The following is a 12734-nucleotide window of genomic DNA, read 5'->3' on the forward strand; positions in this document are numbered from 1 at the left end:
ACCGGATCTTGGAGGGGTGGGGGGATCCCGCTGCTCCCGGAGTACGGGGGAAACATACCGGAGGGGTACACTGAGCTCCCGGTGAGGCGGGGGTCTCGGGTTGGAGTGCCACACCAGATCCCTCTGGTGTCAAAGCGTAGAAGGGGGAGCTGAGAAACCGGTGGTGGGGCCACGGGGACCGTTCCGAGGTGCGGGAAGTGTTGCAGGACCCCCCCCCCCCCCCCCCCGAAACTGGAGCCCCTCACGGCGTGAGGGGAAGCGCGGGCAGCCCCTCAGCCTGCGGGGCGTGGCCTGTCTCTGAGGAGGGGGCGTGGTCTCTCTTAGTCCCCGCCCCCTGACGTCCCTCCCTGCTTTGGAACGCTCGCGCCACCAACGGCTCCCCCCCGCGGCCGCCCACCCGACGCTTGACGTCATCACGCCGCCGCGCTGCGTGCGCACGCCGCGTCCCCCGCGCGGGCGCAGAGCCGCCATGGAGGCCTCGGCGGGCGGCGGCGGCGCCGGGCCCGGGCGGCGCTGGTACTTCAGCCGCGAGCAGCTGGAGCGGAGCCCATCCCGACGCGCCGGCTTGGACCCCGATAAGGAGCTCTCGTACCGGCAGCAGGCGGCTAACCTGCTGCAGGACATGGGGCAGCGCCTCAACGTGTATCCGGCCGCGCTAGGCCGCGCTAGGCCGCGGGTGGGAGCGGGGCGGGGCGGGGAGAGCCGGGACGGGGGAGAGCCGGGAGGGAGCGAGGAGAGAGCCGGGAGTCGGTACCGGGAGAGCGGGAAGGGCGTGCGGGGAGAGCTGAGTGTTGTGGGGGTCGAGGAGAGCCCGGCCCTGGCTCGGTGCTGGAGTGTCAGGAAGGCCCCGGCGGCTCTCGGGGGGGGGGGAGAACCGGGACGAGGGGAGAACCGGGAGGGAGTGAGGGGAGAGCCGGGAGTCGGTACGGGGAGAGCCCGGAGAGTATGTGGGGAGAGCTGAGTGTTGTGGGGATCGAGGAGAACCCGGCCCCGGCTCGGTGCTGCGGTGTCGGGAAGGCCCGGGTGGCTCTCGGGGCGGGCAAAGCCGCTTTTCCCGGTTTTGGCTCGGGAGATCGCGTTTGGGGCGCACGGAAAGCTGTGCTGGCGTGTTGGAGAGGTTTGGGCAGGCTTGGAAGGGAGCGGCGGCACGGCCCGGGTGTGCCGGGCCCGGTTTGGGATCGAGGAGATTTCGGGAGCGGGGAAGGGAGGACACGGCCAGGGCGGGAGCAGGGACAGCCGAGCCCCTTTAGAGGTCGCGGAAATCCCGTTTCAGGAGCAGGGAAAGCTGTGCTGGTGACTCGGGAAGGCCCGGCCTGGGAGTGGGGAGAGCCGAGCCCGTTTTGGGATTGAGGAAATCCGGTTGGAGGAATGGGAAAAGCTGTCCTGAGGTGTTGTGAAAGCTCAGCCCACGAGTGCCTAGGAAAGCTGAACTTATTTTAGGACAAAGCAAATCCTGAAAAGGATTTTGGGAGCAGGGAGAGCTGTGCCTGTTTGGGATTGAGGAGACCCCGTTTTGGGAGCAGGGAGAGCTCTCCTGGAGTGTTGGGAAGGCCCGGCTTGGTTATGGGGAGTGCTGAGCCCATTTTGGGATTGAGGAAATCCGGTTAGAGGAGTAGGAAAAGCTGTACTGAGGTGTTGTGAAAGCTCAGTCCACAAGGGCCTGGGAAAGCTGAGCTTATTTTAGGACAAAGCAAATCCTAAAAGGGATTTTGGGAGCAGGGACAGCTGAGCCTGTTTGGGATCAAGGAGACCCCGTTTTGGGAGCAGGGAGAGCTCTCCTGGGGGTGTTAAGAAGGCTCAGCTTGGTTATGGGGAGCACTGAGCCCGTTTTGGGGTTCAGGAGAGCTGTGTTGGGATGCAGGGAAGTGCCCTGGGAGTGAGGGGAGCCTGTCCCATCCTGCTGCTGGTGGTGTGTGGGGTTTGTTCCAGGGGCTCCCCTGGGCCTGTTTGAGGGTTCTGGGGGTTTCTGTGTTTTTCCTTAACCCCATTCCCAGCTCCCAGCTCACCATCAACACAGCCATCGTGTACATGCATCGCTTCTACATGGTGCAGTCCTTCACCCAGTTCCACAGGAATGTGAGTGCTGGGATCTGGGGGGTGCTGGGAACCCCCAAATCCACTCCTGGGGAGGGGAACCCACCTTGGGAGGAGTTTTGGGAAGGCAGAGGGACCCTTTTGTCCCTCCTGGTGGTGGCCAGGCGTGAACAGCCTTCATTCTCTGAAGGAATATTGAGATTCCACCTGGTTGATTTGTTTGAATTTTGAATTGTTAGTGGCTTTTTAAGCAAACAGAGCATTTTCCTCCACAGTCAGTGGTGCCAGCAGCTCTTTTCCTGGCAGCCAAGGTGGAGGAGCAGCCTCGGAAGCTGGAGCACGTCATCAAGGTGGCACATGCCTGTCTGCACCCCCAGGAGCCTCTGCTGGACACCAAGAGTGAGGTGAGTGTGGGGAGGAAGGCTTGGGATGTGCTGGGACAGCTGGAGGAGTGGGAATGGCATTGGAATCTTGTGCCTCCTGCTGCTCCTCCACCCTCCTGAGGTGTTCAGGGGCAGCTTCTCCATCCAACCTCTCCTGCTGCAGAGATTTGGGCTTCCCCCATCTGTGCAAAGCTTTTTTCTGCTCTGCTGCACACCTGGATCCAGGTGTGCTGTGTGCCAGTGTCCCTGGAGTGCTGCAGAGGAGCTCCACTGGGGCAGAAGTTTGTGCCAGCTCCTGTCTCAGTGGGTTAAAAACGTTGCTGATCCCTCATCTCTCCAGACAGCCCCTTTTAGCTGGAGCTGAGCAGTGAGTCCTGCTGGAAGAGGCAGCTTTTTCCAGGGAAATTTCCAGAAAATTTAAAAACAAGCAGGAAAAGCAGGTGATTCCTGCACTGCTCCTGTGGGGGACCAGCACCCAGAGCCCCCCAAACACTCTGATCCCTCTTTCTTAGAATCTCCAGAAGTTTTGGGTTGCAAGGACCTTAAATCCCATCCCATTCCACCCACCTGCCACCAGCAGGGACATTTTCCATCTTGCTCTGAGCTCCATCCAGCCTGGCCTCGAACGCTTGCAGGGAATCTCTGCCATTTCCCCCGTGCAGGGAAATTCCCATTTTTGCCTTGGAGAGAAGGGTGTTAGGAATGTGCAGGCTTGATCAGAGTGCCTCTCCATGAGTAACCTGCCTGTCCTCTCAACCCCAGGCTTACCTGCAACAAGCCCAAGACCTGGTCATTCTAGAGAGCATAATCCTACAGACCCTGGGTAAGTTCCTCGGAGCGGCCGGACGAACCCCAGAGCCAGGAGAATTCCACAGAGTGCACACAACAAACCCTGTTTTTAACATCCATTTTGCAGGTGTAACCTGTGCCAGGCTCATTGCTGAGAGATTTAAGTGTGGTTTGTCACTGGTGGTGTTTTTGTTTTTTTTTTCCCTAAAAAAATCAGGATTTTGTGCTGTTTGAAACATCGATTTTTTTTTTTGTCCTGGGTTGTGCTTTCCAGCTCAATTATAGAATGATGGAATGGTTTGGGTTTGAGGGGACCTTAAAGATCCAATTCCAGGCCATAATACTCCAGTTCTGTTGCAGGAAGCAGTTTGTACTGAGAAATGTCTTAAAAAAGAATTATAGAATGATGGAATGGTTTGGGTTTGAGGGGACCTTAAAGATCCAATTCCAGGCCATAATACTCCAGTTCTGTTGCAGGAAGCAGTTTGTACTGAGAAATGTCTTAAAAAATGGGTTAGAAGTGAATATTTTGATCAAATAATGAAATAGGGGAAAATCCCCAGAGCTCAACAAACCAGGAGGAGTTTCTGGGTATTTTTGGGAGTCTCCACGTAGGGCTGTGGCTGGTGGAGCTGGTGCCCTGTTTCTTTATCTAATGTACTGTTCAAAGTTGTGTTCACTAACAAATGTTCTGTTTCAGAGGCAGTTTTTAGGTAGATTTTCCCTCCAAAAGAGCAGGATTTGTTATTCCTGACTGGATTCAGAGCAGACTCCGTGTCCCTCCTTCAGTGGGGGCAGAGGTGCTGTGAGCCACAAGCCTGTGGCTAAACCCAGCCCAATTCTGCAGCCTCTCAGTTCTCCAGGGGCCTTTTTAAACACCCCAATTCTCCCAGAACATTCTGCAGATCTGCTGTGCACATGGACCAATTGGAATTCTTTATTTTTTTTTCCCTCTTTCAAACAGAATTCCCAAAGTGAGGAGGAAGCAGGAGCCAGGATTAAACTCGGTTGTCCTCAATGCTTTAGGCCCATTCAAAGGGAAAACAATCTGCTTCCTCTCAGCTTTTTGGGTGAGAGAAATCCCTTGGAGCAGATGCCATTGTCTTTGCCTTCCTCCCAGCTGCTTCAAGAGGCTTTTGTTTTGCTATTTTTAAAACCTTTAATAGTTGTTTTGTTTCCAGTGAGGCCTTTCAGAAGCTGGGAGGTCTGGCAGCAGCAGGGACCTTCTGAGTTTGTAGCTGGACAAACTTGAGGCTTCTGGATACAGGAAAAAATGGGCTCCTCTATTCCTGCAGGGCTGTAGGAGGGAAGGGGTGCAGGAAAAACAAATCCAGGGCTGTGCTGCTGGTTCTGATGGTTCTTTGTCTGTGTCCTTTCAGGGTTTGAGATCACCATTGACCATCCTCACACCCATGTGGTGAAGTGCACCCAGCTTGTCCGAGGTGAGAGGGAATTGGGAGGAAAATATGGGGAAATATCCAGCTGGGATTGATCCAGAGCTTCCCAGAAGCCTGGAATGGGTTGGGAGGGCAAGGACAATTTCCACTTGTCCAAGTTGTTCCAAGCTGGCCTTGGACACCTCTAGGGATGGGGCAGCCACAGCTTCTCTGGACAATCAGGGCCTCCCCAGCCTCACAGGGAGGGATTTCTTCCCAATATCCCATCTTAGTCTCACCTTTTCCAAGTGAAAAACCATTCCTGCCACCCCAGAGTCCCACTTCAGCTCTCTTGGAACCTGAAAGGCACCAACTGGGTCACCCCAGAGCCTTCTCCAGGCTGAATAATCCCAATTCTCCCAGGAGAGCTGATCCATCCCTCTGATTCTCAAAGGGATCCCTCACAGGGAGGGATTTCTTTCCAATATCCCATTTTATTCTCACCTTTTCCAAGTGAAAAACCATTCCTGCCACTCCAGAGCCCCACTTCAGCTCTTTTGGAACCTGAAAGGCACCAACAGGGTCACCCCAGAGCCTTCTCCAGGCTGAAAATTCCCAATTCTCCCAGCTTTTCCTCCCAGGAGAGCTGATCCATCCCTCTGATTCTCAAAACAAAGGCATTTTCAGATGGTTCAGGCATTTTAGATGGTTTTTAGGCCCTTCTGAACCACACAAAGCTCTCAGTGAGCAGCAATTCCCCAACTCCTTGTGGCTGTGGCCTGGTCAATCTGTGGGTGGCCCGTGGTTCTTGCACTAAAAAAACCATGAAAAATATGCAAATAACACCCTGATTGTTCTTATTTTTTCCTTTTTTTCTTGCAGCCAGCAAGGACTTGGCACAAACTTCCTATTTCATGGCTACAAACAGGTTATTATTTTATAATTTTATAATTGCTTGATCATTTATCTTCTGCTTGTGGCTCCAGAGGCATCGCTCAGCCTGGGAGCAGCTGGGAATCCCACAGGAAGAGCCTTAAGAAAGGGTTCCAGCCTTTTTTTCCTGCCAGCTGCTGGGTAAAATAATCTGGAAAATAAGGCAGATGGGATACTCAGGAGCTTCACTGCTTATTTAATAGGAATTTAGTTGTGAAAGTTTGAAAAAAAAAAAAAAAAAACCCACACAAACCAGAAAGCTGGAGGGGAAATGAATATATAAATTTTTTCTTGCTTATTTCTGGGTGTTGAAGAGTTTTCAACAAGGTGCTGTGGAAGTTGTCCATGAATATTCAAAGTTCCTCAAAAAAAAAAAATAGGTGGTTTGGGGCATAAATGAAGAAAAAATCAACCCCAAGGTTTTTTTTGTATGGGTTGTTTTGCCCCTAAGTTTTCCCTGGAAAGAAAAATCAGTCCCAGGTTCTTCATTTGGGTTGTTTTGTCCCTAAATTTTCCCTGGAAATGAAAATCAGCCCTAAGTTCTTAGTTCTGCTTGTTTTGTCCTTCAATTTTCCCTGAAAATGAAAATCAGCCCCAGATTCTTCCTCTACTTTCTTTTGTCCCTGAATTTTCACTGCCAGCCTGATGCCAGCGCTTTTATTGGGATTATTTCTAAATTTAATTTCCTGGATTATCAACTTCAGGCAAATCACAGAGTTCATGTTTGGAACAGACAAACAGACGTGAAAAACACTGAATTTTTAGGAAATTACTCAGGGAAAAGTGGTTTAGGTGCCAACACAGGTGAAGCTGCAGGGCTGGAGATGCCTCCAAGCTGTGTCTGGGAATGTCTGGGCACGTGATTTCCCTTTTTCCACCTGGGAGGTGTTTCCTGCTCACCTTCAGTGTTTGTTGAAGGTTTTTTTTTGTGCTCCAAAGGGCACCCTGTGGATTTCAGGCCTCGGGAAGGTGCTGGTGCTGAAATTTGGGTAAACACAGCCCTAAAACCTGGTTTATCCCCACAGCCAGAATTTCAAAGCCATGGGATTAGGAGTTAAGGCTGTAATTGAGGGAAATCCAGGCAGAAAGTGTGAAGAAGAGCTTTGGTTTTGCCTGAGAGAGCCAGTTCTGGCATGAACTTTAATTTAATTAATCCTTGTGTTCCCTTTGGTTTCATTCTGGCAGGGTTGAGGCTTTTTGTTGTCCTTGAATTTGCTCTCCCAAGGTTCTGAATTTCTCTGCATAAACCCAGTAGCCATGAAATTGAGGATTTTTTTGGTTGTAGATGCCAAACTTCAACCTCCCCACTTTTCACTGATGAAAAAGGTGCTGAGGAGATGGTGCCATGTGGGGGCTCAGTGGCAAAATCCCTATTCAGGAGTGGGCAAATGCCACACTCAAGACTTGGTTTCTGTGTTTCCTTAAGCTCTGGTGTCCCTGCAGGATCCTCATAATCCCTCAGTTCTCCTGTTCTTGGTGCTGCCCACACACTCCCAGCACTCATGGCCACGTGGAAAATCAATTTATTAATGAAAATATTTTATAGATCAACTGGCTCAGGTTCTCTTGAGCATAAAGTGTATTCCTAAAAATCCTTTGGGAAGAACCAGACCCTTCCTAAAGCTGAAAAGGGCATCTTGGATGCCATCTGGGAGTTGTGCTTGGAAGTTTTGTCCCCAGAACAGAGGTGGGGCTGGCGGGTGACCCCAAGACTGACTTTTGTCCTTGGAGATCCCAAATTTTCCCTATCAAAACAGGGATGAACAAGGAAACCGGTGGAGGAGATCCCAAATCTTTCTGTAGCAAAGCAAGAATGAACAGAGATGGAGGAAATGCCAACTTTCCTGTAGCAAAACGGGAATGAGCTAAAAAATGGACAAATTTACTTCATGAGCAGAGGTGGGGCTGGTGCCCAGTGATTTTTTTTTTCCCCCCTTGGATGGGAATCCCAAATTTCCTGCATGAAAAGAGGGATAAACAGGGAAATTGATGGAGGAGATCCCAAATTTCCTGCATCAAAAGAGGGATAGACAGGGAAATTGGTGGAGGAGATCCCAAATTTCCTGCATCAAGAGAGGGATAAACAGGGAAATTGATGGAGGAGATCCCAAATTTCCTGTAGCAAAACAAGGATGAGTTTCTCCTCAGAGCACAGGTGGGGCTGGGCAGATTCCCAGTCATTTTCCCCTCTCAGAAAAGCTCCCAAATCACCTCTACAAAAAACTGATGGAGAGAAAGAGAACCCAAACTCCCTGTAGCAAAACAGGGATGAGCAAAAAAGCAGAAAAATTTCTTATCACGAGCAGAGGTGGGGCTGGTCCTCAGTGACTTTTCCCCCTTGGATGGGAATCCCAAATTTCCTGCATCAAAAGAGGGATAGACAGGGAAATTGGTGGAGGAGATCCCAAATTTCCTGTGGCAAAACAAGGATGAGTTTCTCCTCAGATCACAGGTGGGGCTGGGCAGATCCCCAGTGCTTTTCCCCTCTCAGAAAAGCTCCCAAATCACCTCTACAAAAAACTGATGGAGAGAAAGAGAACCCAAACTCCCTGTAACAAAACAGGGATGAGCAAAAAACCAGATAAATTTCTCTTCACAAGCAGAGGTGGGGCTGGTGCCCAGTGACTTTTTTCCCCCCTTGGAGGGAGATCCCAAATTTCCTGCATCAAGAGAGGGATAAACAGGGAAATTGGTGGAGGAGATCCCAAATTTCCTGTAGCAAAATGGGGATGAGCTAAAAAATGGACAAATTTCTCTTCACAAGCAGAGGTGGGGCTGGTGCCCAGTGATTTTTTTTTCCCCCCCCTTGGAGGGGAATCCCAAATTTCCTGCATGAAAAGAGGGATAAACAGGGAAATTGGTGGAGGAGATCCCAAATTTCCTGTGGCAAAACAAGGATGAGTTTCTCCTCAGAGCACAGGTGGGGCTGGGCAGATTCCCAGTCATTTTCCCCTCTCAGAAAAGCTCCCAAATCACCTCTACAAAAAACTGATGGAGAGAAAGAGAACCCAAACTCCCTGTAACAAATCAAGGCCGAACAAGCTGTGCTGGAGCAGGATGGAGCTGCCTGTGGTGCCTGAGGGTCCTTCTGGGGTGCTCCAGAGGGCCACATCCCCCCAGTATCCCGCGTGGATCTGCAGCTCAGACGTGGGAGTTGATGGATTTTTGTTTTCTCTCCTGGTGATGTCAGCCTGCACCTGACCACCTTCAGCCTGCAGTACACCCCTCCCGTTGTGGCCTGCGTCTGTATCCACCTGGCCTGTAAGTGGTCCAACTGGGAGATCCCAGTCTCCACGGACGGGAAGCACTGGTGGGAGTACGTTGATGGCACTGTAACTCTGGAGCTCTTAGATGGTAAGTTTGGGAGAGAGGTGTTTTGGTTTTTTTTTGGTTTTTTGTTTTTTTTTTTTTCCTGCAAAAGGCTCTTAAAAAATGATTTTGGCATCGTTGGTCCTTGGAGGGTCTGATGGTTCCAACATCACCTCACGGGCTCCAGGAGTTCAGGGCTTGCTGAGGTTTTCCAGGGCAGCAGCACCACAGAGAAAGGAGTTTGAATGGGTCAGATTGTCAGAATGTCCCTCCTGTCACAGCTCCATCCCACCAGTAGCTCCATCTCTCAGATGAGGGGGTTGTCCTGCTGGACTGGGGCTGTTCTGACCCTCCTGCTTGGGTTTGTGTCTCCTCTGCAGAACTGACTCATGAATTCCTGCAAATCCTTGAGAAAACTCCCAGCCGGCTGAAACGGATCCGGAACTGGAGGGTAAGAACCTTGGCCACAGGCTGGGATTCATCACCATGCAGGACAGCAAGGGAGGGAGTTGTGTGTGGAATTTGGATGCTGTGGGTGATGCTTGTGGTGCTCGAGTTCATCTCTTGTGAATTAACTTGTACAGAAATTGTGTGTGGAATTTGGATGCTGTGGGTGATGCTCATGGTGCTTGAATTCACCTGTTTTGAATTAACTGGTACAGAAATTGTGTGTGGAATTTGGATGCTGTGGGTGATGCTCGTGGTGCTCGAGTTCATCTCTTGTGAATTAACTTGTACAGAAATTGTGTGTGGAATTTGGATGCTGTGGGTGATGCTCGTGGTGCTCGAGTTCATCTCTTGTGAATTAACTTGTACAGAAATTGTGTGTGGAATTTGGATGCTGTGGGTGATGCTCATGGTGCTTGAATTCACCTGTTTTGAATTAACTGGTACAGAAATTGTGTGTGGAATTTGGATGCTGTGGGTGATGCTCGTGGTGCTCGAGTTCATCTCTTGTGAATTAACTTGTACAGAAATTGTGTGTGGAATTTGGATGCTGTGGGTGATGCTCGTGGTGCTTGAGTTCATCTCTTGTGAATTAACTTGTACAGAAATTGTGTGTGGAATTTGGATGCTGTGGGTGATGCTCGTGGTGCTTGAATTCACCTGTTTTGAATTAACTTGTACAGAAATTGTGTGTGGAATTTGGATGCTGTGGGTGATGCTCATGGTGCTTGAATTCACCTGTTTTGAATTAACTTGTACAGAACTTTGGTTTTCCAGCTGCATTAGCAGCCCTGCTTCCAGGGGTTGGGAATTTTTCCACAAGGAGGGATGGGAACAAAGTGGATCTGTCTGTAAAGAAGACCTTGCACTGTCCTGGTGAGCTGCTTGGATTACACCAACTCCAGCAACACCCCAAGTAAACACCTGCTGATTTGTTTAATTCCAGGCCTCTCAAGCAGCCAGGAAATCCAAAACCGACGACCACGGCGACGACGAGAACCTGTCAGAGCAGACAATCCTCAACATGATCTCCAGGAACAACAGCTCGGACATGAACATCGCCGGGCTCATGAGCATGTCCACGTCCTCCACGGCCGGAGCGGGGCCGGCGCTCCCGGCCTCGGCCGATTCCCCCGGGGAGCCGAGCGCTGCTGATCCCTCGCAGGCGGATCATTGGCACCCCCCGGCCAAGCTGGACATCCACAGGACTAACGAGGGCACATCAGGCACTGAGCACCAGCAGCAGGATGGTGCTGCCTACCCCAAGCAGAGCACCAAGAATGCACCCTCAGCCAAGGTGTCCCTCAAGGAATACCGGGCCAAGCACGCTGAGGAATTGGCGGCGCAGAAGCGGCAGCTGGAGAACATGGAGGCAAACGTGCGCTCCCAATACGCCTACGCCGCTCAAAACCTCCTGGTGCAGCAGCAGAGGGAGAGGGAAGGGCAGCAGGACAGCAACCCCTCCCCAATCGTCCTGAAAATCCCCAGCACGGGGCAGGAGAACCCACCCGGCACCGACAAGGGTGACAAAGCTCTCAAGATGAGGATCCCAGCGGTGGCGGGAGGCGGGGAGAGGCCGATCCCCTCCAAGCAGGAGGATATCAAGATGCGGCTCAAGGTGCCGGCTCCCGGAGACAGACACAGCTCTGCAGATGAGAGCAGCAGCGGGAAGAGCAGGGAGTACAAAGAGAAGCACAAGGGCCACTCATCCAACCACCACCACCACCACCACAACCACCACTCGCACAAACACTTGCACGCCCAGCTCGGCGCCGGCCCCAGCACCGCGGCCAAACGCCCGGGGGACTCCAAGCACGGCGCCCAAGCCGGCGCTGCCGCCGCCCCCCACAAGGGCTACGGGCCTCTCGCCCCCACCCGCAAAAGACCCCTGCCCGAGGAGCCCCCGGCCATGGCCCACGAGCACCAGCCCAAGGTGGGCAAAGTCTCCAAAGGGCCCGGAGTGCCGTTCCCATACGCTCACCTGCCCGGGGCTGCCCATCTGCCCGGGCACAGCTCGGATTTATCGCAGCCCAGCAAAGCTCGGGGCGCTCACAAATCGGACAAGGGGCCTTCGGGGGCCAACGGGCACAACGTCAGCCAGGCCAGTGACTATCAGGACACGGTGAACATGCTGCACTCGCTGCTGAGCGCTCAGGGCATGCAGCCCACCCAGCCCCCAGCCTTCGAATTCCACTCGTACGAGCTCCTGAACCCCCGGGCTTCCAGCAGCTCCAGAGCTGCCAGCAACACGGACAAGCCCCGACCGCCCCCTCTGCCCTCGGAACCGCCCCCTCCGCTGCCTCCCCTCCCCAAATAACCCCTCCCCCTTTTTACTACTGAGTCCAGAGCCCGAGCCCAAACCCGCGGGGCTTTTCTAAGGGCTTTTTGATCTCCACTGCCTCACGAAGAACTTATTTTATTATAATATAACTTTTATTATTGATATTTAGTTGTTAAAAGCTGTGAAAGGATAAGGAACCCTTTCTCTATTCCTCCCTTTCCCCCATAGGCTCCCAGTTAGTGTTGGGCTTTGACCCCCCCATCTGGGGAACATGGGGGATATTTAAAATATGTCACAGAAAATTTAAGATGTTTTACAAATAATTTAAGCATTAACTTATATCTCAGTGGTTTGGTTCCGTTTAATTTCGAGGGGCTGTGGCAGAGCCCAGGGGGACTTTTGGGGAGGTTCCATTTGAGGCATTGGTGTTGAGTTTATTGGGGGATGGAGGGATGTGGAGGGCTGAGGGAATCCCAGGTGACGGGAGCTGTTTTCCCTCCCATGGGTTGTGTTTCCTTGCCCCTGCACCTGTTCTGGTTCGAGATCCTGTCTCCATGCCTTGCTCCCTTCCTGCAGATCCCTGGATTTCCTCTGGAAACCCTGGGGGCAGAGTTCCCAGTGGGATCTGGGATGAGAAAGTGCCAGGCTGGTCCTGTAGGCACCATGCCCGGGGCAGCTCTTCAGGGAATCAATTGGCACATGGCTGTTCCCAGCTGAGCTGGAACAGCTCCTCCTGAAACCTCAGCCCAGGGCCAGGGGACCTGCCAGGGTTTGGGTTGAATATTTGGGAAAAAAGCCCTATTTCCTTTCTTTTTTAGACTTGACTTTTCTGACTTTCAATAAATGGGTGGTCTCTGGATGCTTTTGGGAAACTCTTGTTCCATGTCGAGCTCGTTTTTAGGAGGATTTGTTGCTTCCAAACCCCCTCCAAGGATTTGGGGACCGATTTGGTCCAGTTTTGGGACCAATTCTCAGATTTCAGGCTCTGGGCAGGCCCATCCCTTGCTTCCCTTCCCTCTTTTGGAGCCTCTCTTGGAGGCGGCTCCTCCCGGGATGTCGAGGCTCTGTCGGTTCGCGGCAGGCTTGGGAAACCGGGAGGGCACCGAGTGATGCCGGAGGGTCCCAGGGTGGTGCTCTGGGACCGAGCTGGGCCTGCCACGAGCATCTCCTGACCCGGAGCCA

General features: G+C 52.4%; 1 protein-coding gene across 1 annotated transcript; it reads left to right on the forward strand.

Moving 5' to 3' along the window:
• The first annotated feature begins 469 nt into the window (after positions 1–469).
• CCNT1 (cyclin T1) lies at positions 470–12411 on the forward strand. Its single transcript, XM_036399970.1, has 9 exons — positions 470–642; positions 1995–2076; positions 2310–2438; positions 3180–3240; positions 4586–4648; positions 5465–5510; positions 8706–8869; positions 9205–9275; positions 10218–12411. The coding sequence occupies exons 1-9, from the start codon at positions 470–472 to the stop codon at positions 11586–11588; spliced, it is 2160 nt and encodes a 719-aa protein (XP_036255863.1). The 3' UTR covers positions 11589–12411.
• The last annotated feature ends 323 nt before the right edge of the window (positions 12412–12734 follow it).

Source organism: Molothrus ater, chromosome 30, assembly GCF_012460135.2.
Source record: "Molothrus ater isolate BHLD 08-10-18 breed brown headed cowbird chromosome 30, BPBGC_Mater_1.1, whole genome shotgun sequence".
In the NCBI taxonomy this organism is placed as follows: domain Eukaryota; kingdom Metazoa; phylum Chordata; class Aves; order Passeriformes; family Icteridae; genus Molothrus; species Molothrus ater.